Source organism: Trichoderma evansii (assembly GCF_050947405.1).
Source record: "Trichoderma evansii strain SZMC 28006 chromosome Unknown GGI43scaffold_15, whole genome shotgun sequence".
NCBI lineage: Eukaryota > Fungi > Ascomycota > Sordariomycetes > Hypocreales > Hypocreaceae > Trichoderma > Trichoderma evansii.
The window spans coordinates 457,983-481,488 of NW_028145191.1; the positions used below are offsets into that span (position 1 = coordinate 457,983).

Genomic DNA, 23,506 nt, shown 5'->3' on the forward strand with positions numbered 1-23,506 from the left:
CAACGTATTTCCATTATCATTATCCATTCTTTCTCACTGCAATGCCTTTTGATTTGCGAGATCGAGGTTTATTGTGTTTGCTGCATCTCAGCTATGGAATAGCAGTGCCTACATTAAGCTGGCGTAGTGTGAAATTATCAAGAATTTGAAGAAATTCAGGTAAAAAGAAAAGTTAGCGCCTTTGTAAGAGCTGTCATTCATCGTTTGTAGCGCAGTTTATCTTTGTTCATGCTTCCTTAGCTAAGATATAAATGGCTGTGTTTAATAGTAGAACCACTGCATACGAACAAAGTGGCTTCCTGCATGCTCCAGTTGCGTTGACGTAGGAGTTTGCCAAATAAGTAGCGAGGAATTGTATTCTCTACTACTCTACTTAGAAATATGCATATAACTTTAATAGACATGGAAATTTCGACTGCAATTGATAATGATATTATATGAAAACTACGTGGTATATATTTTCCTCTAGGTTAGGCGAAAGCCCTACCAAGGACGATGTGCTAGCCACAGAGCCTCAGCAGCAGAGGTATGGCTATAAAAGCGCCTACCGCGGGTATTGACGAAATGAATCCGAGCCCCGGTCTATTTAGCTAAACCCCTGCTCGTCCGTTCATGGGTGGTACGTACTTCGTATCTGTCAAGTTGGATTGCTCTTCACCATAGAACCCACATTGGGTAAATCTTCTAGCGAGGCTTGTTGAAGAATAATAGACTCCCGAGAAAAAAATCCTCTTACTCAATCATTAAGAAGCGAAAAGGACAGCAAGCAATCGAGTGTCTAGTGAAATAGAAATGTATATAATAAATTATGATAGTGAAGCGAAAGAAAATAGTGCATAAACTGACTTCCTTACAACCAGAGGGATTCCTCAATTATAAGGGGCCTTTCGTTTATTTCTGCTATTTCACTGATTGGTCTTGGCTGTTTTAAATTTTAAATTTTTTTATATTAACTTTAAAAAATTATTATCCGTAGCTCACGCTGGCTCCATCTATGCAACTAACAATAATTATTTATACAAACATCCTCCGCTCAATCAAGGGCTCTCTAAGTACGGCACATTCTTCCGTTGTTAGCAACGGTCCAGGCCTCACTGCCAACGAGGCGGTTGCCCCAGAAGAGAGAGTTGGGGTCGTACTTCTTCTTGATAGCAAGAAGGGTGTTGTAGTTGGAACCGAAGAACTCCTGCTGGAAGTTGGGCTGCTGGAAATCACCCTCGTTCATGTAGATACCGCTGTTGGGAGTCACAGCCTCAAGCTGAGGCATATACACGTTGGTAATGGTGTTCTGGTCCGCAACCATCTGTGACCATGGGGCGGTGTTGTTCCAGGGAGTGCCAATCTGCAGGTGGATGGTGGTGTTTCGCCATGCGGGGAGGACTGCGTTGTTAACGCCGGCGGGACGAGCGTAGTTTGCGGAGCTACCAGCCATAACGACACCGGCGGCGGTGAGGTTCTGGATGACGGCCTGGAGACCGTTGTTGTTGTTGACGATGACGCTGCGGGGAATCAGCCTGCTGCCGTAGTTGAAGTCACCGACATCGAGGCTTCCATAGGGGAGAGGGCCCATGTAGGTAGCGTAGTGGTCAAAATACGAAAGCTCGGTGTACTTGATGGTCGCGGGAACTCCGAGCTGGGTGAGCAAAGCGGTGAAAGGAGCGAGAATAGTGTTCTCGACGTAGTCGGCGGTAGAGTTCCAGACGGTAATCGGCTTGACCTCGAGGATCTGGTTGTTCATAAGGTAAACCACCATGGCTCCCTGATCAATCATGGTGGGAATCATGGCATAGAACTCGGAAATGACCTGGTTGAAGAGCTCGGGGGTGGTAGAGGCGGCAAAGATATCGATCTGAGCACCACCGACGACAGTCTCGGGATGGGCCTTGACGGTCATGGAAGTGACAACACCGAAGCCGGGACCGCCTCCACTCAGAGCCCAGTACAGGTCGCTGTTCTGGGAAGGAGAAGCAGTAAGGACAGTGCCAGCAGCAGTGACAACCTCGAACTCAAGAGTCTGATCGGCGCCGAGACCAAATTGGGTGCTGAGAGCAGAGTGACCACCGCCCTGGGTGAAACCTCCGGCGACACCAACGGTAGGGCATTCACCAGTGACTGCGACAAAGCCATTGGCGTGGGCAGCCTCGAGGATCTCGAAGCCTTGGATACCAGCACCGACTGTGATCGCAGGGCCAGAGTAGTACTTGCTGGAGTAGTTCTGCTGAACGCTGACGTTCTTCAGGTTGTGGGTCCAGATGCCCAGGGCACCAGCACCGGTAGAACGGCCAAAGAAGCTAGATGGAAAGAATTATCAGCCCATTATGCTTCCAACGACAATGCTGCAAAATCAAAAGTGAAATCGACTTACTCGTGGCCAGTGTTGCGAACAACGACGCGGATGTTGTACTTGGTAGCGAATGCCAGGGCGGCGGACACATCAGCGGTGCATGAGACGTTTACGGCGTAGCTGACGTAGTTGCCCAGAAGGCAAGGCTGTGACTCGGGGGTGAAGGCATCGCAGCTCTGGTTGGCGAAGAAGGGTTGCATGACCGACGACGACGTCACGTAGCTATATATCACATCCTATTAAATCTCCATTCGTCGCGCATTCAGAAACTAGATGTACGAACTGTGTCTGCGGCAGCTCCCAAGCGGCTTGCAAGTTCGCGCAAACGGCCTGGTTATATTCCGGGTCGTGGCATGGTGTTCCGAGAGGGACAGTAGCGATAAGGCGACCGCCGAGTGTCTTGTTCAGCGCGGCCCATGAGGCAGTGGATGGCCATGCAGCATCGCCGGGAAGAACGCGGCATGTCGAAGGGCGAGCAGTCGTAGCGTCTGTGGAAGCTGTCTGTGCGTGCGCAGAAGCCAGCAGCGCGACCGTGGCCGCGAGCGATAGTCTCATCTTTTCTTTCTGTGTATCTCCTAGGCGCCGTGTATTTTCCTAGGCGTCGCAATGGCTTGGTGAGACTCGAGATTGAGCAAGAAGTTATCACGACCAGCGATGTGTCGTTGCCCGACAGTATATACGTACGGTTTTGTGGATAAATCTATTGCATACTATCGACTATGGAGACGTTGGAGCCCGGAGATTGTATAACAGGTGAGAGTAGCATCCCGGCGTGCCGCGTATAGTAGAATCATGCCTCGGTTGGGTGGAGTAGTGGTCTGTCCAACGGCCAAGTCCGCGACAATTGGGACGAGACGAGAAGTCTGTGCCGTTAGCCAGCAGAATCGTGCCGGACACGTGTGGCACTAGTAACGGTGTGTCGTGTCACTGCCACTAGCATTCCAATCCACCGTCTTTTGGCTTCTTCATATACGGAGTTTATACCGGTAGTAGATTGGATTACCAAGATGCTGTTTTTGCCGTATTTGTTCAATTATATTCTAATTCTACTGATGGCTTCCTAGCGCTGATGAGATTTTCAACCACTGTGCTCTCTAAAAATCGCTTACAATTCGCACTTGTAGGCATTGGGCAGCCAGTTGCAAGCTTGACATGGATATCTCGGCTCAATCCCAAGTAGACGTAGGCCATTCTTTTGTTTTTCGCCTCTCTGCTGTACCTGACAGTTCGTTACAGTAGCAATTGCGGACGTGCGGCGCAGCCCTCCTGGGTTTCTTCAGCCGTCCTCGGAGATGCACCGAATTCAGCTATGGTAGCATCGCTCCATGACCTGAGACCGAATTGGTGCTTAGCCCGTCTTGGGGCCAAGCCCGATCTACGATAAAGGCATGCGAGCCAACCCCTTTCCATGCAGCTGCCAGGGGCTAGGTCGGCTACACACACCCATGATGTAGATGGTGGCACTAGTTTATACCGCTTCGTTTCTGAAGGCTTTATGGAGGCGAATGATGCCCTTGCCATTTTCCCGCCTAGGCCGCCAAGATTTTTATAGCGTAGGAGCTCGGCAGTAATTCAGCTACTGGACACCAGACGATGGAGCCAGCTGATGGCCTAAAATTTTTCAAATCCTCAGCTTTGCCTGCGATGGCCTTTTTACTACGGCTGCTCGGAGGCATTGGCCCTACGTGGGGTAGACTTCTTGCGTTCTTTGGTAAGGTCAAGTGGCACTTCCCAACAGACTGGGAGATTGCTCTTCTCCATAAGACCAAAAACCCACTCACCATCGTGGAGACAGGGATCTTTCGCCGTGGCTAGCCACTTGCTCACTCGTACATTCACAGCGCTGAAGAGGCAAGACAGGGTCTTTTTGTACGTATGGGAACAGTTCCTATTTTAGATAGGTCCACCTCACCGGCATCAATGTGGCCTCGCGTGGTGAGAAGAGGCTAAGAACCTTGGAAGTCTGTGCCAAGTCTTAGTTGCGGGCACTTTGCCAGACTAAGAAGCAGACCTATGTCTCGAAGTTGTAAACTCGCGTTGCTAATATGCCGCTGACACATACTCCGGCTCAAGGAGATGTTCCCCTGGTCGTATCATGCAGAATCGCTTCATGGCCCTCACGGTTCTCACGGCCCCATTGTTCGATTCGAGAAATGCCTACGCTGTGCACCCTGGCGAATTTCAAAATGTGTCCCCACGAATATGATCATGTGAGGCTTGAAGAGGGCCCTTATAGATGCATGAGATAAATACTTCGTAGGTCATGTTCCAGAAGCCTTCTGCAAGGGAGAATACTCAAAGCTGCGCCGGCTCTAAATCTTGGCCGCTTTCTTGCGATATTATGGATGGGGAGAACGCGCATTTCAGCCTTCCTAAGGAGACATTTTTGGCCCTAGCCAGCTGAACCTTCGATCGGCCAATTTTTTTCTTGCCCCCCTGACTCAATAGAATCCGGTGAGGTTGCGTCTAGGTCTTATTTTGGAAGCCAGATCCAATCGCCATCCAAATGCCCGCGCACCTTTGACGGTTCATTCCAGATCTTTCTGTGTGAAGCCGGATATGCTCTTATCCCCTGGCTGCAACCTCTTCGGGCCATATCTCATCCCCCCTAGATCAGTTCTCGAAATATTCCCTGCACCCCCAGCCGCGCCCGTCATGCTTCCCTTGGCATCTGGGCCAGGGATGAACCCCCATGCCGGTATCGTGGTTTGATTGAGTTCTCGACCACGTTGCGGCAGTATGTTTATTTATCTTATTAGCTAGTCCGCATAACAACGTTGAAGAAAAGGGTGGCCTACTTTTGAAAGGATTCTAAGTGCTGCATTTCTACGAGGCTAGAGTATGGGGTTTGCATGATATCAAAGAACCACTGCTGGGACAGTTTCCTGATATAGATACATATATACTGGCAATGGACACAGTTCTTATCACTTGCTCGTTCTTATTAATTCCAAGATCCGGCCTTGGGTGGGATAATAACCGTCGACGATAAAGGACTGCCTCAATTGGCTGGTTTAGAATGATCAAGCACAGAGTGCAGAAATATACCACAGAATACTGTCAGGCCCATGTCCATGTCAACAAATCTAGGGTCAATGTTCAGCTTTACTTCCCATACTAAGCGACACTAGATGATATAAAAAGACAAAGGTAAACGGCTATACGAGATTACGAGATGGTTTGCCGATGTTGAATGACTAATGTCAAACACCGATAGCCTAACATTCCCATTGAGAAAATCCTAAGCGAGAAAATCAAAGAGTGCACATAACTACTAAAATAGTGACCTTTAGCTAATCTTAGTACTTGGCCGGATTTCCCGTGGGAATCCAGGTGTCTGATTTTTAAATATGAATAATGATTGCTATAGCAGTCAACGTTGACAGGTTTATCACGAAATATTAGCGTCGATGATTTCCGGCTTCCGAATGAGATTCCAGTGGAGAGAAAGAATGAGAAGATCATCATGGGCCGCGAGCTCCCATAGCGCCGCCGATCTTTTGCAGATCTCCTTCTGCACGAAGATCCGGGGCTGCTGACAGCTTTCCGAATTGCGGGAGCGAAGAATTGATTCAAACGCGGAAGCCGGTGTTTGCAATACCAATAATTGCTATGGCGGCCCAGTTAGTTTGGTTTTTCCCTTTTTTTTTTTGGTGGGTTTAATGGTGTTGTGTTGACACTTGAGGCCCGGCAGACCGAAAGGGAAGGTCTCGGAAGCTAACGGAGACGGCCTCTAGCCCCGAGAGGAACTATAACACGAGGGGCCCGTCCTGGGTCGTATCCAAAGACCTCTAGGAGCGGTTATGGAAAGAGAGAAACTTGGATAGAGCCGAGCATTTATCCTTTTTGTAACTCTCGCGCCAACTAGGCGTTGATGAAAGGAATCCTTCAGTGTTATTGATATATCCGGTATACTGTGCGACGTACAGTATTGTAGATGACTCGTGCATCATGATTTGTAACGATGGTACCTTAACTGTATGTACCTGAGGGACAGCATTCCAGACGCAGCCAAGCAAAAGCCAAGTCTCGGAGCATGGCAATAGAGTTAGCTTTAGGGGATTTAATTCTCACATGCATTATGCGGAACCGCAGACTCGGTGAAGCAACTCGAGTTAATTTTGAAACTACACGTGTCTAATCTGACAAGTCTTCATGCATCTTCAGTTTGAACCACGCACCTGCAGCCTGTCATCTGAATTTCAGGGCCTCAGGAGTTCTCCTGCTGCAGATTGCACAACTCCACCGAGCGTTTCACGGGGAATCTTCAGCGTCGTACCGTGAGTTTAGTGTCTCTCTAGCATTGAATACAGCTTAGGGCTCGGGACCTATAGCCTGCTTCGGGCGGACGCTAAAATATTGAGGCTTGCAGAAGTTAGTTATGAATGACATCCCAGTCATGTTCCCTAGTTTTTTTCTTCTCTCTCCCCCGCTTATCAGGGGGGGCCTGTATGCGACGGGGATTTCTATCAGCTAACTATTTTTTTTTGCGATTAATCACGTTCTCTCCCCTTGCACGCCCTTGCAAGAGTGCCTCCTCACCTCGCTTAGATATCCCATATTACCCCAAATAACTCGGCATTTATAACTAATGCAGGCTTCAACCAGACTATTGGGCTTCTCTAGTACGAGTAATGCACGTGGGAATGGCATTTTAGCTTGTAAAGTGCTTGCTTTTTGCAGGACTTCTATCATTTTACGTGGGATATGCTAGTGCAGAGTCGTCGTAGAGGCTAGGTCGAAGGCTGAATTAGGCCCGTCCCTTAAGGCATTAATGCTGCGTATTAATTATACTAGGCTCTTACTTTCGATATGCTAACTGGAATGCGAATGCCGACGTTAACAGCTACTACTAGTATATGTATTACCCCATCTGTGACATAAAGGGGGGTGGGATGGCGCCGTAGTTTTGGAAACATACCGTGTAGTTGAAGCAGACACAAGGACTGCGTGGTTTGGCGTGCCTCAAGAGTACATGTATATGTCTACTCTGCTCGCCCTTAGGTGACGCCTGGCCTCTTCCCCTCTACCTGGTCGAAAGATTTCTTTGATCTCGAAGTCAAAACCGGGGATCAGGAATAACAATGAGGTTGCTATCTTACCTCTTGTTGGCGCTCTTCGGAGCCTTTTCTTTGGCATTAGCAGCGGACAGCTCGGCAGCTGAGAACTCGACTGCCGCCGCCGCCGCTGCCAATCCCCTTGCCGCGTTGCCGCTATGTGCAGTATGTTGTCTTTTTTTTGCTTCTTTTTTCCTTCCTTTTTATTGAGTTTGTACTAAAAAGATTAGCAAAAATGTCTTGCGTCGGCAGTTGCGAATTCCACCTGCAGTCCAACCGATGTGAAGTGTACTTGTGAAAGCGAGACGATTCAATCAACATCGGCAATCTGCATCGCAGGTACCTGTACGGTCCGGGAGTCCTTAAGTATGTTGCCTGCCAGATGCACATTCTCTACATTACTTCAAAGGGGAATTTCCTGTTTAACACTTCATTGATAGCCACCAAAAATGCGACAAACACACTTTGTGGTGTTCCCATCCGCAACAAGACTCCCATCTTCGCCAATGTCACCATCGTGCTCGGTGTCATCGCCGGTTTTATCGTCGTCCTGCGTATCGGCTCCAAGATTGGCCTGAGACTGGGTCTCGCTGCGGACGACTATGCCATTCTCGTGACGCTCGCATGTGGTATCCCTTCTTCAGTAATGAACGTTCGAGGCACTGGTGGAAATGGAGAGGGCAAGGACATCTGGACATTGCCGTTCGATATGATTACTCGGTTCGGAGTATTCTTTTACACCCTCGAGATTTTATACTTTGCCCAGGTTATGCTTCTGAAGATGACGCTTTTGTTCTTCTATCTTCAAATCTTCCCAGGACCGGCCAGGAAACTGTTGTGGGGCACCGTTGTCTTTAATGGTATCTTTGGCTTTTCGTTTATGCTTCTTGCGGCTTTCCAGTGTACCCCAATCAGCTTTTTCTGGACAGGCTGGGACGGCCAGCACAAGGGTAAATGGTATGTCGAGGCTCTTCTATAACTTCTATCACTCCATTGGATCACCTAGCTAATAGTGAACAGTCTCAACAGTAATGCTATCGGATGGGCAAACGCAGCAGTCAGTATCGCCTTGGACATCTGGATGATTGCAATCCCCATGTGGCAAGTCCGCAACCTCAACCTCCACTGGAAGAAGAAGGTCGGCGTAGCAATCATGCTCCTTGTTGGTACCTTGTAAGTATATACTCACAGCGGCAGTTGACAACCTCTTGTCTAACATGAACCCAAGTGTCACAGTTGTCAGTATTGTCCGACTCCAGTTCCTTGTGAACCTTGGTAGTTCCGCCAATCCCACATTCGACCAAGTTGACGTCTCTATCTGGTCCACTGTTGAGATTAATATTGGTATTATCTGTACCTGCCTGCCATCTATTCGATTGTTCTTGATCCGTCTCTTCCCCATCTTGGGCGGATCATCGCACAAGAGGAGTGGCTACCAAAACTACCCTGACAGCTATGGCAAGTCAGATCATGCAAACAGTCGAGCAAAGACACTGGTCTCTGCCGCCAAATCTCAAAGTCGCCCAGAACATAATGGGATTGAACTTGAGACAAGGTATGAGGTTCGGTATAGCGATGAGGATGAGGCCAGATTGGTAAGGATGCAAGAAGCGCATGGAAAATCAGCGCACGAAGTCAGTGCACGAAGTGTAAATAGCGCAAGCGAGGTATCACTGTAACTTATTTAATATTAGCTGGACCTTCATGTATAGAGGCTAGCTTTTTTTTTTTTTCTTTTTATTATGTATATATTAAGCATTCTATATTTCTCTAAACCGCCATGTGTTTAAAAAAGCTTTGTCTGGTATTCCTCACAGCTCTGCAGTATCCAAGAGCGAGATAAACTGTTACGGCGATAATTTGCAAAACCTCTAGCAATTACATCTATTTGTCCGTGGTAGACACGATGACACCGATTCTGAGCTTCCATTCGTAGAGTAGCTTGCGAGATCTCATCATAGAGAGATTTTTTATATCGCAATAGTGTGGCTGGCTAATAATCACTCGTTCTCTGACGCATCGATGTTGTTATCGAGGAAACCCTTGCGAGCAGTCAGCTATATTTACGATCGTTAGCCTAGATTTGGTGAAACAAGTAGATAATTTTAGACTGTGTTCCATTTTAGCGACTGGCAGATAAATTTAGAACATTCTGAAACTACTCTGAAGCATAATGTGATATATGTGAAGAGCACAATTTAGTTCTTTTAGAAGTAATGCTAAATAAGCGCTTCTTTGGCTTGATTTATACAGTATGTCGCAGCATAGGAACACCTCTGGGTAAATGTTGTGTTTGTGGTGTGGAGATTCCGGATATTGATCAACCGTCCGACGATTTATATAGATTGCTGTTACCGATCACCCTGAAAAGTGCATCTAAGCATAGAAAATCAATGCCTTTCACGTAGACTATCTCATGAACTGGCATGTTGAGTATAGTCTACTTGGACAGATGCTGGCGATGCTTTGGCTGGGTTCTCATGAGCTAGGCATGCTGTGGCAAACTCTTGATAACAATGTTACAAAAGTAAGGATAAGACGAGCCATTAGAAGAAGATAATCCCGCATCTATCTGGCGTTTCATCTAGCATTCCCTGAAGGAGCATTTGTGCACACAAATTGCTGGTGATATTATCTGGCTGATCTGGACCGGATATGTATAAAATATACTGAAGCTGCGGCCCGGATCCAAAAGGATAATCCCGGCGCTAGCAACATGAAGATATTCTCTGTCAGGAGAGATACAGTACTGTATAACATGCTGGTCATGGCCAAATGGACGGAGTGTACTGTATGAAGAACGCACTTCTGCGTCTCAAGATTGTTCAAAAACTACAAAGGGACCCAGTCAGCATTATGGTGAAATGGGTCACTGATCAGTTATGGCTACTCGAACAACTAGGCTTTTTATAAGCCCCGCTATGAAACTTGAAGTACATTGCGGGATTTTCTTTACTTTCAAAATTATTGGCCGAAGAACGCCATTATCGGTTTCCCACTAGGTCTCGACGCCAGCTTTGCTGAGGAGCATAGAGAGGGACATAAATACCCTTTTCGACTATAGATGTCTCTTCTTGCCACTTTCAACACTGTTTTGCTGATTACCTTGAGCAGCACTGTATCTCAAACCCTGACAAATGTATCTTTGAACAAACCGTGGGACCCAGGCCTTGATCAAGGCAAGCCAAAGTCACGATAACAAGCCCACAATTGTGCATATACAGTCTAGCAGAATCAACTAAAGCAGTGAAATTGATGGCACCGACGATCAGTAACTAGTACTGAGGCCCATTAAAATCCAAGACAATGGTGGAGGTGACAGGTATCCATTCGCCGCGGAGCCGGCTACATAGACTAAAATAGGTAGATGTGATACCATTGATGTCTGGTAGGCACAGCGCGCTGAAGTGGCCAAAGGAGTGTCTGTCCCTTAATTCTTTCAAAAGTATTGAGGATAGAGGGATAGAGATTCGCTTCATTACCGATTACAACAATGCACATACATCGTAAAACGTCACTCGAGATTGCTGGTACCTGAAAGCCACCCCGCCTTTAGCCTACCCCGCCGAACCCGCATATCAGCTTTAACTTGAACCGCTAAAGAAAATCTGCAATCAACGACATCAAACATTCATTTACATCTATTCTCCAAAAGCCCACTTCATTCAAAACCTGCCATGGCATGGCATGATTCACCTGAGGGCCTCAGCCCTGACTGGGTCTTCTCCAACAACTCCAACGTACAGTGGGTTGCTCCCAAAGCTTTAGATGTATCTTGCGTGGCAAAACTGACTGCTTCGAACAGTGTTTGTAATGATAGGAGGTGGTTCACCGAGTTTACGGTCTTTTCAGGCACCGCTGAATCGTCTTATACTAGTTCTCAGAGAGACTCTGTTGTTGGCGTTGGAACGGTCAACCTGCCCCTCAAAAAAGATCCCAATATTAGAGGATCCCGAGCCCATCACATTCTTCGTCTCACAAACGTGCTTTACATACCTTCTTACGTATGTAACATTGTCGGCTCACCAATATTCGAAATTATATCCAGCTTCGTCATCCATAGCGTAAGAGAGAAGAGCAGGGGTAGGATGATTGATGCAAGTGGCAAACCCGTTGCCTATTACTCCCCTCATATAGAGAATACCCGTCTTCTTTGCCTTAGGCGACATTCATCGTATCAATGTTTCTTCCGGAAAACACTGCGCCAAATGCCACCCGATCAGTAAAACTGTAGTTTGATAGAACCAGACCCCATGCTGCGTAGATTATCGTTGCCGGTGTAATTCGACGAAGACGTGCTTTAGTTTCCAATTCTTCTGGCGTGAAGCTAAGGCTAACTTGAAGGCTCTTAGACCAGTCGGCCGCTGGGGTATCAGAGGGAGGTTTTGGGAGTGCTAGTTGCGGCTGAGTTAAACTATCCTCCAGAAGCGCTTCCCAGAATGCGTTGCCCTGGGCATCTTCCTGTAGTCGCGCTTGAGTCTTGGCAATATTGATGAATTGTGGAGGATCTGGGAGAGATTTGCCATCTAAGGCCAATCGAAGCTCTTCCAATACCACACTGAATGACCAACCATCTGCTATACTGTGATGTACGAGAGATAAGAGCGTAGAGCCGACGTTAGGAACTATAATGAGTCGGTATGCTGAGATTGGGACGAAGGTATCTTCATGCTCAATGTAGGAGATTTTCTTGCGCATCTCTTGGGAACGGACTTGGATAATTCTTTGTAATTGATCTTTTGTTGTCTCCTCGTTGCTCCAATCAAGATCAAGTCCTGGTTGCACTTTCTGTAATTGGTCCTTCAGATTAAATGTGGTTCGGAAAATTGAGTGCCGCTCAATCACGCGTCGCCAAGCAGACTGGAATCTGCTACCACTCAGCGTCTTCCCCGTATGAGGTAAAGAAATTCGTAATAACATATAATTGACAGTAGGATTTCGAAGCCCTGCTTGAATCATCTTGGCCTGAAGAGTTGACAAAGGCCCTGAAGTAGGAGTCTGTGCTTGATCTGCTACATCTCCTTCTTCCTCAAGCTTTTCTATGGCATCATGAATAGCAACTAGATCTGCAAGATCAAAGAGCATGCTAAGCCGCAGATGAAAGCCAATTGTTCGTAAAAACGATAATACCTTCAACCCTGCCAACGAGTTCCCACCCAGTTCCGCAAAGGAGCTGTTATCCATTATATCTGATAGTGGAATCGACGTAGCAAAGGAGAGCGCAGCTTTTAGTATATCCATCTTTGAGTTGGTACTAGAAATATCTTGTAATAAGCCGCCGTCAACCGCTTGGGAGCTTTCAGCGTCTAATAACGCTTGCAGAGCACGATTATCTGCCTTACCGTTGGGAGTGAGTGGAAGAAATTCCACTGAGCGAATTAAATCCGGTATAATAAAGGCGTCGTAATCTAGAGATAAGTTCTTTCGCAAAGTAACGCCATCAACCGTTTCAGGTGTTACAAAAGCTACCAGTCGGCCGCGATACATGAAAGCTGTAGCAGCCATGACATTGGGGCTGTTGCTAAGCATAGGGATCACCTGAGCATCAAGGTTTATAAGAAATCCGCGATTTTTGACAAAACTGTCCTTTCGACCAGCGAACTCCAATCCATGATCTGTCAATCGGCCAAAATCTCCAGTCCGGTAAATTCTTTCACCTTGCCAGAACACAAACCTTTCGGCTGTTTGAGCTTCATTTTCATAATAGCCCCTGGCCAGGCCTGGGCCACTTAAACAAATTTCTCCGTAATCAGACTCGGTTTCTCCATCAAGCAATATTACACGCCCATTTGACATTGGACGTCCCAGAGTGATTGGCTTATCAGCATGGAGCCGTGCCACAAGCGAAGCAATGGTGGTTTCTGTTGGTCCATAGAAATTGTAGATGGTAGAGGTTGGCAAAGATTCTGCCCATTTGCGGACCAACGCAATAGGCGGCGCTTCTCTACCGAGCACAATAGTCCGCAACTTAAAACAAGTTGATGGATCTTGTATTGTTTGTAGAACAGAAGGTGTACACGCTATAATAGTACACAGCGTCGCAGTATGTAAGAAATCAGAGGTGGTTGCAATCCTCAGCTCAGCACCATTACACAGAGTCGTCATAATAGCACCGGTAGCTGCATCGAATGCCGGCGAGAATATCAACATAACAATATCATCGGGTGTTGCGTTCAGATTAAAAGGGGTCTCCTCTCGACCTTGCTGGACATAGTTCAAGAGTGCGCTGAGTGGAATCATGACACCTTTCGGTGTAGATGTTGTGCCTGAAGTGAAAATTATATAGGCCAGATCACTGGATTGGATTCTTTTCCACAGGCGGTCCTCTGTACTTTGCCAGTGTCGCTCTACGCCCGGCGAAAAGGCCTCCTCAATCTCGGTATGCGAAATTTCTTCATATCCAAGATATTCGTCTGCAGAAGTATTTAAAATAACTCGAGCAGATACTCGCTTCAATGTTGACTGGATTCGATCCTCGCTCCAAGATTCTGTATCAATAGGAATATATGTAGCACCAGCCTTAAGAACGCCTAAGAAGCAGGCTACCATTTCCGGGCCTCTCTGCGCCAGCACAGGAATCTTATCTGCATATTTAACCTGCTTCTCAGACAAAAGCCAAGCAATATGGGTTGCTGCGTTATCGAGTTCTGAATATGTGACTGTTCTGTCTCCAAAAGAAATGGCAGTGTGGTTCGGTTGCCTCTGTGCCCACTGCTCGACAAGGTCACATACTGTAGTAGGTTTTGTGATAGCTTGGTCAGTGAAACCCGCCATCTTGTCTGTTGTTTTCAAGGTGGCTACAGAATTGACAGGCAAATGTTAAAATTAAACGCAACGGAAGAATCGTCTAAGAATGAGAATGAGAACACGAATGAGAAAAAGAATATTCCAGTCACCTCCAATATAAGCAGGAGTTACAAGGTAATACATTCAATTATAGAAGATTCCGTAGACAAATATAAATCCCATAGCCTATATTTCGCCTATAGTAAATCTGCCAAATTGGGCTTATTCGAAGCTAGCTGCCAAGCTTTAATTAGGAGACAATTGGCTAATATTAGTTCCATAATCGGAAATATAAAATCCCTCACAGGCATGTCAGACTGTAAATAGATTACTAAATCTAAAGGGGAAAAACGCTGGATAACTACGGAGATTACTTTATCTCATTAATAAAATACTTATTAATTATATACATGTTCATATATAACAAAATATTTAATAAAAATAAGCAAAAAATACTAAATACTTTGCATTCTTAATAGCTTTTTATACCATGTAGGATATTTTATTCTTACTTAACATGGTATCCTATAAGAAAAACTAGTTATAATTAACTTGCATTATTATGTTAAAAAATAGATTATATTATTACCCAGGTAGTTAATTGTCATTCCATAACGTTAGATCATTTTCAACATTCACACCGTTCCTATCGGCGATTATCCCATTCTAGTAACGGTTTCGGGGACTATTCGACCACTTTCCGTCGACTTTCCGTCTTACACAATGGCGCCATCAGGTATACTGGCTGTACTTCGTACGTGCTATGCCTCATCTGCAATACTGCCTCATTCCTCATTTATAACCGAATACGACATAGCAGCAACCAACAACCAACAGCAGCCAGCCTCCTTTCCTTCCATCCTTTTTTTTCTTGCCTTGCATTTATCTGTTTGTCTGAAGTCTAGATGAAAATCTGCATCCTCTGCAGCTGCATTGCGCAACTACGCCCTCAGGCTAGAGTAAACGAAAATGTCGAAAGAAGAAACAGAAGGCTCTGTTCCACCAGAGGTTCTCACTACCGGTGATAACATAGACTCTGAAGGTGGCAGTGACCCAGCAAAGCAAGAATGGAAAATTTCAAAGCGCACGCTATTCGTCTTCATTACCATCTGCGTCTTGACTCTCATGGTTGCTTTAGATAGCACATCCATTGGCGTGGCGTTGCCGGTGAGTAGAGAACAGTGTATTGAAACAAAAAACGTGCTTAACTGACCGCAAGAACCCATTGGACAGACAATTTCAAGGGCCCTTCATAGTTCCGGAATTGAGACGTTTTGGGCTGGTACTGGATTTCTGTTATGCGCAACAGGTATGTCATTAGTTTTGGCTCTCCCTCACAATCATCTCCTTCAACTCTCGTATCTACTGGAATGCGTGATTAATTATCTGATGGTGTACAGTTTTCCAACCAAACTTTGTTTCCTTTTCCAACATTTTTGGCCGTCGACCTGTCTTCATCATTGCTATCATCTTCTTCTTCGTTGGAGCTGTAGTTGCTGGTGTCTCAAAGAAGGTTGGTCAGTTGTTGGTTGGCCGATGCATCCAGGGTATTGGAGGTGGTGGCATCTCAGCCATTACTGAGGTTCTTATTGCCGATTTGGTGCCAATGCGGTATCGAGGACAGTATTACGGCTTGATGAATGCTATGTGGAGCGTGGGATCCGTGACTGGCCCGATTATTGGAGGAGCATTTGCAGGCGATGCATCATGGGTAAGAAACCACGCAACTCATACGCTCTATGTACTACACTTCGGATAGCTAACATTTTTTGGCATCATATTAGAGATGGATATTTTACATCAACTTCCCTTTCATCGGCATTGGCATTTTTTGTGTCGTTGTCTTCATGAACCTCCACTTTATTCCAACATCACTGGCTGAGAAGCTTCGTCGAATCGACTACATTGGTTCAATTATCTTCATTGCCAGCACGACGTCTTTCCTTATTCCGTTAACATGGGGCGGCGTCCTGTATAGTTGGGATTCGTGGAGGACACTAGTCCCCCTTATTCTTGGTATCGCCGGTATTGCCTTATTCGTCGTTTACGAAGCATTCATCTCCCATAATCCAATCATTCCGATCGAATTATTCAACAACCGTACTGCTGGTGTCTCGTATTTCAGCTCCGCGCTCTCAGGTCTACTTGTGTGGTGTATTGTCTATTACATGCCATTGTACTTTCAGGCTGTCAAGGAATACACTCCAGTCTTGACTGGTGTATGTCTCTTCCCGCAGACTTTCACTGTGGCGCCTGCTGGTGCTTTAGCCGGTGCGATTATTACAAAGACTGGCAGATACCGCTGGTCTACCTGGTCAGGCTGGGCTCTTGCAACTCTTGGTTTGGGTTTGCTCTGCATTCTAAGGCCAGGCACAAACATACCTGGGTGGATTTTCTTGAACCTAGTCTCGGGCATTGGCCTCGGGTTCCTATTCCCTTCGGTAGCAACAGCCATCCAGGCAGCCACCGCTCCAGAGAATGTTCCTATGGCTTTAGCGCTATTCAGCTTCTTCCGGTCACTCGGCCAGGCTGTTGGCGTGGCTATTGGAGGAGTCGTCTTCCAGAATCGCATGGTTGCCAACTTGCTCAAACATCCTAATCTTGCGGCAAACGCTACCGCTTATGGTGCAGACGCAGCAGGCTTGGTTGATATCATCAAGGCAATGCCTGATGGTCAGGATAAACACGATATAAAGGTTGCTTTTGTGGATAGTCTGCGTATTGTTTGGGCAGTGTGTTGTGCACTGGCTGGAGTCGGCCTTCTCTTGAGTCTGCTCGTTCAGAAATATGACATCAATCAGGAACTCAGCGGTGATCAAGGTATCATTGAAAAAGATCATCCTCAGCCCAACAGGGAAAACGCAGAGGAGATTTAGATCTCTTAAAATTCGGAAAACAGACATAGCATTGCTTTACTTCATCGCAAACTTCAACATCCCGACTCACTCAACGCCACATTCACCTTGAAATTTAAACATGGGAAATGGCGCATGTAATTACCACTCTATAAATCTTATATAATAATAGCCAATACTTCGATATAATAGCAAGGGGACCGGGTTCAAACATGAGCATATAGAGAAACTTAATATATTTATATATATTCTACGTGTACCTGTGTGTAGATTGGCTATTGTTTTAATGATATCATATACCTTCAAGTTCTCACTCAATTTTTTGTAGGCGCTGCTCGCTTGATAGCCTTTTCCATAAGCGCTACTGCCTCCTTGAAAACCAACTCCGGCTGTTCAATGTGAGGGAAATGCGTATCACCCTTGGCATTAACATATGTGAACCATTCAGTGTGCTTTTGCTGAAACTCTTGATGAAGCTTCGCATACTCGTCGCTGCCAGGCTGACTGTAAATGTGGTGGACCAAAGGAGGATCACTCAGTGCTTCAAGCCTCTTCAATGAAGAACCCCAGGTTCTGTATGCTGCTTCAACCGTCCTGCCAGATCGGGCCCAGATGTCATAGCCAAAGCCTCCAATGGCGGTGAGGCATTGGTACTGAATGTTTGCATTTTCGGTACCACCAAGCCAGCTTTTGAAGAACGCTACGGTCGCCTGGCGCCAAGTGTCTTTCCCCTGTAGAGCTTTCAACGCTCCATAGAACTGGAGAGAAGCATCGACCGCTAGATGGTCCAGGATCAAGATTGCTAGCAAGCGCTCACGGCCCGCAATTTCAGCCAAGTTCATTGCTGCCCAGTTTCTGTGGGACGCTGCAAGAACAATAAACTGATCGACGCCTAGCGTATCCAACAGAGCTAGGGCATCCCGGGCATGGTCATCGAACCCAAAATCTTCGACATTATCACGGTTAGGTCCATGGCCCCTGAAGCAGATGCTAATAATACGGCAATGCTCCATTAGATATGATGTGACGTAAGAATAACCTCGATGATCGGAATTCCACCCGAAGAAAGCCACAATCGCAGGCCCGTCATGGGCAAAGCCATAGTCTGTGAATGCAATCTCTTGGCCATTGATGGTCTTGGTGTAAGGGTATGCATCTGCCAAAAAGCGTGGCTGAGCCATGATGAGAGAGAAAATATGAGTTGTGCTTTAGTAAAAATTATATAAATTGCTTTCTGATCATATCCTCTGGTTGTTGGTTTTAACGTCTTTAATAGGAATTATCCATAAATACTAGCAACTATATTAGCAGATGAGGTAACATAGGCTTTCTACACTTGTTTACTTCCTAATCCCATCACTAATAGCATGACAATGGGTTGATTAACTGCGGCAACAAGACAATGGAGATAATAATAGACGCGTTCTAGTGCCCAGTACTTACCACACTTAGGCGCCGACAGCAGGTACAATATTCCCCGTAATCTAAAACAATAAGCGCCGATTGCTATGTCTCCGGCGTTATCCTACAACTGTCAGATCTAAAAAGCTAACGCGACTTCTTTTTGCGTCTTCCCCACAGAGCTCCTGTCAGCAGTGCTTTACTTTATTAAAGCTTAGGCTAAACTACCCAGCTGCTCGTAGAAGAGATATATAAATTCCGGAATATTATATTGGCGATGTCTAAGTAGTGAATATATAATAATATAAAAAAAGAAAAGAAAAATTATATATAAGTGTTAAAGCACATATATAGACAAGACTCTGTAAAAGCAATGCTAAACTGATAGGTATAAGCGTATACAGAAAAGTCTCGGCGATGTTTATTATGAGCTAGTGGATTAATCCTTCTTATTTCCAGTGTTAAATCAGCTTATTTTAATTTTACACGTGGATAACAGTAAGAAAGCTACCTTAATCCCTGCAATAAGATATGCAGGCTTGTTCGGAGAGAAACATCAATATTTACAATATGGTGTTTGGCATTGGCTGATAAGTTGCAGCATTGTTGTGACTGGGGTCTAAGTTTTAAGCCGACAGATATGCATGGATGGCGCACCCTTGTCACTTAGCTGACAGGCCTCTCTTCCTGCCCTCCTAATAAAATCCCCAAGTTCAAACTTTTGCTCAACCCGGCTGTCTTATATCGTACTCTGATTGGAATGTGGTAATGCATTTTCTCAGTGCAATCACTATGATATCTCAACTCTATGAGACGTCTCCCGGCCTATTGGCTGTGGGAGTTGCATTATCATTAGCCACTGTAATCACTTTCACTTTTCGATTATGGGGTGAATTCGTTGGAAATGTTAGTATTCGATCAATGAGAAAATGAGGGTGAACACGGAAACGAAGATTTTTATACGCTGCTTTCTCCATGTGGAACTGTTGGTAGCTAACTGTAGTTCTCTTAGGCCATCCTCAGCACCTTCAATGGCGGCGTGTTATCAACGGGACGAGCGGCTCCCGGTCCTAGATGGCAGTGGCCCAATGGCCAATTTACAGACAAATTCTTGAATGGTGCTGCAAGATCGGAAGAATGGAGAAAATACGGGCCTGTTTATAGAATTTGGGCGGGTCCTAAGCCAGAGATGTAAGTCTTTGTATTTCTTCCCTCATCTTTATCAACACCTCTTTCTGTTGAGATAAGTAAGTGGAAACTAATTAGAGAATGGTTGTCGTGTATACAGAGTTCTTACGACTCCTGAAGATCTTAAGGTTTTCCACACAGACTCTGATAAACACACCAAGCCTAAAGATGGCAACTTTGGCTGGTTTTTCGACAAAGTTCTGGGACGTTGTGTCGGCCTACTTTCACTTGACGAATGGAAAAATATGCGACGAGTTGTTGATCCCTCATTTACTCACGGTGCTACTGTCAAACGCATTAGTGTTACGGAATCAGACGCCAAAAGCTTTGTGGAAAACTTACATACAATTTCGAATGAGGGGGCAGAGGTAGCTAAAACCAAAGGACGGTTTACTGTCCCTGCCATGGCAGCATTTATGAAGTTTCCCTTCATTTTCACCGCCGAAGTTGTCTACGGTAATATGAACGAAGCTGAGAAAGAGGAACTGTGGGCGATTGCAGAGAAGCGTCAGGCACTGCTGCCTTTCTTTTTCAAGGGGAGCTTCTACCGTACCTCGTACCTGAAATGGTTTGACCGACCTGCCTACAACCAGCTTCAGGAGTTCTTAGATTCTTGGGCCGAATTCAATACTCGTATGGCCAGAACTCGACGTGAACAAGCCCTTCCTGTTCCGATTGTTAAATACTGGGACGAGTATCTCCAAAGAAGTATTACTTTAGAACAGGTAAGAGACTCAACGAGTCCTCCAAAGCTTCTTTCCTTGCAACAAATAAGCAAATACAGTATAAATTAATCAACGGCACTTACTTAGGTGACACATACTCTGGATGAAATGCTCTTTGCAAACTTGGATGTAACCACCCACGTTCTTACTTGGGCTATTACTCTTATTGCCGATCATGAAAATGTTAAGAAAGAGCTTCGAGAAAAAATTGAAGCTCATAAAGATAATCTGTAAGAGTATATCACCAACGTCAATACCCACCTGCACCGATGCTACTATGAATCCCTACGATTGAGGCCTATCGCAGGTAAGTAATGCGCTCGTTTCTTTTCCCACGACGGAATCAAATTGATCAGATGAGACTGACTTTTGTATCTGCTTAGTCTTCAGCATTGGTGAGAGTGCTCCAACTGTTAAGAACTTCCGCGGTATACACGTAAAGCCAAATGTAAGAATAAAAACAAGATATCTCGAATTCTTGAACTTTATAAAGTACTATACGCGTTTTCAAAATCGGTGCTAACATATGATGACAAAAATAACAGACTATGGTGCTTGTGGACACATACGCTATTAACGTTCGCAACCCATTCTGGGGTCCTAACAGTGAAGAATATGACCCTAATCGATTCAAGAATGTCAAATCAACAGACGTAAGTTTTCATCTATTCGATATAGACGGTGTGATATGCATTAACACACATCTTTCTTATTCAGTTACGGTACAATCTCTTCGTATTTGGATTGGGATACCGAAAGTGCTTAGGACAGTACTTGGCAGGACACATGGTGAAAGCTATTCTTGTTCACTTGTTCTCTCAGTACGAGGCCGTTATCATTGATGGAAGAAATGGAAAGTCTGAATACGATATTGATAAAACCACCTGGGTTCCCGTTGCGGATGTCACTGTCGAGCTAACTAAGCTAAAGTAATGGCTAGGGGCAAGATTTAAATGTTGTGGCGAATTACTAGCTTATACAGATTCGAAAATAGTTTTTAGTAGAATTTCTCAGCAGAGCATTGCTGGAGGGCACCTATGTAACCTATAATATGTAACTTCATGTGTTGAAGTTTTCCAACACAACACTATCAAAGCCGCCTAAAAATCATACTACAGCACCTTCAAACACTGCTATTAAGCAAGGCCATATGAATAGCCGCCATTATCTTACACTTTAAATTAATATCTATATTTATAGTATCATAGAAATTCTTACTGGATTTATTAATATTATCAATACCAAGCGTACATTCCGTCAAATTATTGGCCTTAGTAATACATCTTTCGCTGCTTTGTTCTATAAAAAGTACATACAGGGCTCGGTTGTTTTTAAGACTACCCCAGTAGCGGAAATAAGCAAACTCGCCGATGAAGACCAGGGTTCATCCAACAAACGGAAAGGATATCATACTCTCTTCGGTTAGTATTTTAAACGGACGGTTAATTTTCAATTCTCTCCGACAAAAACGAACGTTTGTCTAATGCTTACTCTGTACTGAGAAAGAATATGCTTGGGGCTAGTGAGCTACTACAGCTCTTGGCAGGGCCGGTTCGTCTTTTAAGACATCAATATTTATCAAAGTACTTGAGGCTTGTTCTTATTTCATGTTATACTCAGTTCATCATAGATACATTCTGAAAGATAACTACAATATTCTTGATTTTTATAACAACCTATCAACATTGCTTTCACGACTGCAGCTATGCATTTCCCTCCCCCGCCACGAAGTGATATAGGTTAGCTTGTTACTTGCAATAATTCTTATTGGTGGTATGAACTGACACTGATTAAGTATGGAACGGGCTCGCCGCGCTGACAACTGTCAATGGGCATGTCCAATCCACATGGACCCATGAGACAGGCACATGGACCGAGCCAAAATTTATCCCAGATCCATACCTTCGTGTTCACGGATTAGCACCTGTTTTCAATTATGGTTCGTCAAGATTATTGGATACGTGCGTGTAAAATAATATGATAGACTAACAGACGGTATTTAGGCCAAGAGGCTTACGAAGGACTCAAGGGTAACGAACCCCTATCCCTTACACTATTGACGTTGTGATTCAAAAGTATTCGGCAAATGTTTTATACTAACTATTTGACTTTATGAAGCTTTTCGCACTCCTGATGACAAGGAAATCAACATTGTAAGACCTAATTTTCATGCTATCCGAATGCAGCATTCTGCTTCATTGGTCTCTATCCCAGCGGTTCCCGAAGAGCTTTTTATGCGCTCTGTGCACCTCGCAGTCGCAAAGAACGCAGAATTCGTACCGCCAAATGGTGAAAATGGAATGTTGTACATTCGGCCCATTGTCTTCGGTTCTGGGCCTCGTATCTTGCTCAGCCCGACTGATGAATACACTTTCTGCGTCTACGTTACCCCCGCGGCTGCTTATCATGGTATTCAGCCACTTGATGCTTTAATATTGGAAGATTTTGATCGAGCTGCACCTCGAGGTACTGGATCTGGTAAGGTTGGGGGCAATTACGCTCCTGTGATGAAATGGGCCGACAAGGCTAAGAGTCAAGGCTATGCCCTGACACTGCATCTTGATAGTCAGACAAGAAGCGAGATTGATGAATTTTCCACATCAGGCTTTATTGGCGTCAAAGTGGAGGGCCAAAAAACTGTTATTGTTGTGCCCAATAGCATAAGTGCTATCAGTAGCGCCACATATGACAGCATTCAACAGCTGGCCCCGTCATTTGATTGGCAGGTAGAGTGTCGACCTGTAAGCTTCCTCTGATCAAATACTATAAAAGGTACATAGTGCTAATATTATTTTTGCTTATCTAGGTCAAGTATGAGGAACTGTCTGAGTTTTCAGAAGTTCTAGCTTGCGGAACCGCTGTTACCGTGGTTCCTGTCAAGTCTATCACGCGGGAAGCTACAAATGAAAAGTTTGTCTATCAGAATGGAGCTGCAGAGCCTGGACCTGTAGCGTCCAAGATCGCCAAAGCTGTGGAAGACATCCAAAAAGGCAGGATTGAAGACAAGTTTGGCTGGCTTACAAGAGTCACTGCAGTGTAAATAATACAGTTCGAACGATGGAAGCATAGTTGTATTATTATAGAGAAAAAGAGGGACATACAAGAATAGAGAATTCAAGGCGCATTACTTCAATAAGAATCTGCTATGTA

At 45.2% G+C, this 23,506-nt stretch overlaps 8 protein-coding genes across 8 annotated transcripts; 5 read left to right on the top strand and 3 right to left on the bottom strand.

The window, feature by feature from the left end:
* Window positions 1-889: 889 nt before the first annotated feature.
* GGI43DRAFT_97288 (FAD-dependent oxidoreductase) lies at window positions 890-3,139 on the bottom strand. Its single transcript, XM_083210602.1, has 3 exons — window positions 2,628-3,139; window positions 2,366-2,566; window positions 890-2,291 (listed from the first exon to the last, which is right to left on the bottom strand). Exons 1-3 carry the CDS (start codon window positions 2,897-2,899, stop codon window positions 1,049-1,051), a joined length of 1,716 nt encoding a protein of 571 aa, XP_083058892.1. The 5' UTR covers window positions 2,900-3,139; the 3' UTR covers window positions 890-1,048.
* Window positions 3,140-6,797: 3,658 nt separating this feature from the next.
* Window positions 6,798-9,280, top strand: GGI43DRAFT_409414 (CFEM domain-containing protein). Its single transcript, XM_083206504.1, has 5 exons — window positions 6,798-7,566; window positions 7,632-7,767; window positions 7,842-8,358; window positions 8,422-8,574; window positions 8,630-9,280. Exons 1-5 carry the CDS (start codon window positions 7,429-7,431, stop codon window positions 9,078-9,080), a joined length of 1,395 nt encoding a protein of 464 aa, XP_083058893.1. The 5' UTR covers window positions 6,798-7,428; the 3' UTR covers window positions 9,081-9,280.
* Window positions 9,281-10,979: 1,699 nt separating this feature from the next.
* On the top strand, window positions 10,980-11,514 carry GGI43DRAFT_97313 (uncharacterized protein). Its single transcript, XM_083210603.1, has 3 exons — window positions 10,980-11,146; window positions 11,207-11,224; window positions 11,286-11,514. Exons 1-3 carry the CDS (start codon window positions 11,079-11,081, stop codon window positions 11,467-11,469), a joined length of 270 nt encoding a protein of 89 aa, XP_083058894.1. The 5' UTR covers window positions 10,980-11,078; the 3' UTR covers window positions 11,470-11,514.
* On the bottom strand, window positions 11,515-14,199 carry GGI43DRAFT_428701 (uncharacterized protein). Its single transcript, XM_083209004.1, has one exon. The coding sequence runs from the start codon at window positions 14,173-14,175 to the stop codon at window positions 11,560-11,562; it is 2,616 nt and encodes an 871-aa protein (XP_083058895.1). The 5' UTR covers window positions 14,176-14,199; the 3' UTR covers window positions 11,515-11,559.
* A 771-nt stretch (window positions 14,200-14,970) lies between these two features.
* Window positions 14,971-17,226, top strand: GGI43DRAFT_409419 (major facilitator superfamily domain-containing protein). The gene is made up of 4 exons (XM_083206505.1): window positions 14,971-15,354; window positions 15,421-15,496; window positions 15,588-15,898; window positions 15,972-17,226. Exons 1-4 carry the CDS (start codon window positions 15,157-15,159, stop codon window positions 17,061-17,063), a joined length of 1,677 nt encoding a protein of 558 aa, XP_083058896.1. The 5' UTR covers window positions 14,971-15,156; the 3' UTR covers window positions 17,064-17,226.
* A 130-nt stretch (window positions 17,227-17,356) lies between these two features.
* GGI43DRAFT_428703 (Alpha/Beta hydrolase protein) lies at window positions 17,357-18,223 on the bottom strand (the record flags this gene model as incomplete). The annotated part of the gene is made up of 1 exon (XM_083209005.1): window positions 17,357-18,223. One exon carries the CDS (start codon window positions 18,221-18,223, stop codon window positions 17,357-17,359), a length of 867 nt encoding a protein of 288 aa, XP_083058897.1.
* A 1,012-nt stretch (window positions 18,224-19,235) lies between these two features.
* GGI43DRAFT_423956 (cytochrome P450) lies at window positions 19,236-21,289 on the top strand (the record flags this gene model as incomplete). The annotated part of the gene is made up of 8 exons (XM_083208307.1): window positions 19,236-19,349; window positions 19,456-19,634; window positions 19,732-20,356; window positions 20,444-20,539; window positions 20,594-20,663; window positions 20,740-20,804; window positions 20,902-21,009; window positions 21,074-21,289. 8 exons carry the CDS (start codon window positions 19,236-19,238, stop codon window positions 21,287-21,289), a joined length of 1,473 nt encoding a protein of 490 aa, XP_083058898.1.
* Window positions 21,290-22,061: 772 nt separating this feature from the next.
* On the top strand, window positions 22,062-23,396 carry GGI43DRAFT_423957 (aminotransferase; the record flags this gene model as incomplete). The annotated part of the gene is made up of 5 exons (XM_083208308.1): window positions 22,062-22,095; window positions 22,152-22,295; window positions 22,360-22,386; window positions 22,475-23,097; window positions 23,163-23,396. The coding sequence occupies 5 exons, from the start codon at window positions 22,062-22,064 to the stop codon at window positions 23,394-23,396; spliced, it is 1,062 nt and encodes a 353-aa protein (XP_083058899.1).
* Window positions 23,397-23,506: the final 110 nt, after the last annotated feature.

What these genes read in the sequence shown, in the direction of transcription:
- GGI43DRAFT_409419 (XM_083206505.1), top strand. Translation starts at nt 15,157, where the DNA reads ATGTCGAAAGAAGAAACAGAAGGCTCTGTTCCACCAGAGGTTCTCACT. An exon ending in CCATTGGCGTGGCGTTGCCG is followed by an intron (nt 15,355 to 15,420) that starts GTGAGTAGAGAA and finishes CCCATTGGACAG; the next exon opens with ACAATTTCAAGGGCCCTTCA. An exon ending in TTGCAGGCGATGCATCATGG is followed by an intron (nt 15,899 to 15,971) that starts GTAAGAAACCAC and finishes GCATCATATTAG; the next exon opens with AGATGGATATTTTACATCAA.
- GGI43DRAFT_97313 (XM_083210603.1), top strand. Translation starts at nt 11,079, where the DNA reads ATGGCATGGCATGATTCACCTGAGGGCCTCAGCCCTGACTGGGTCTTC.
- GGI43DRAFT_409414 (XM_083206504.1), top strand. Translation starts at nt 7,429, where the DNA reads ATGAGGTTGCTATCTTACCTCTTGTTGGCGCTCTTCGGAGCCTTTTCT. An exon ending in CCGCGTTGCCGCTATGTGCA is followed by an intron (nt 7,567 to 7,631) that starts GTATGTTGTCTT and finishes TAAAAAGATTAG; the next exon opens with CAAAAATGTCTTGCGTCGGC. An exon ending in ATGCTCCTTGTTGGTACCTT is followed by an intron (nt 8,575 to 8,629) that starts GTAAGTATATAC and finishes CATGAACCCAAG; the next exon opens with TGTCACAGTTGTCAGTATTG.
- GGI43DRAFT_428701 (XM_083209004.1), bottom strand. Translation starts at nt 14,175, where the DNA reads ATGGCGGGTTTCACTGACCAAGCTATCACAAAACCTACTACAGTATGT.
- GGI43DRAFT_97288 (XM_083210602.1), bottom strand. Translation starts at nt 2,899, where the DNA reads ATGAGACTATCGCTCGCGGCCACGGTCGCGCTGCTGGCTTCTGCGCAC. An exon ending in TGGGAGCTGCCGCAGACACA is followed by an intron (nt 2,567 to 2,627) that starts GTTCGTACATCT and finishes TGTGATATATAG; the next exon opens with CTACGTGACGTCGTCGTCGG. An exon ending in GTTCGCAACACTGGCCACGA is followed by an intron (nt 2,292 to 2,365) that starts GTAAGTCGATTT and finishes CTTTCCATCTAG; the next exon opens with CTTCTTTGGCCGTTCTACCG.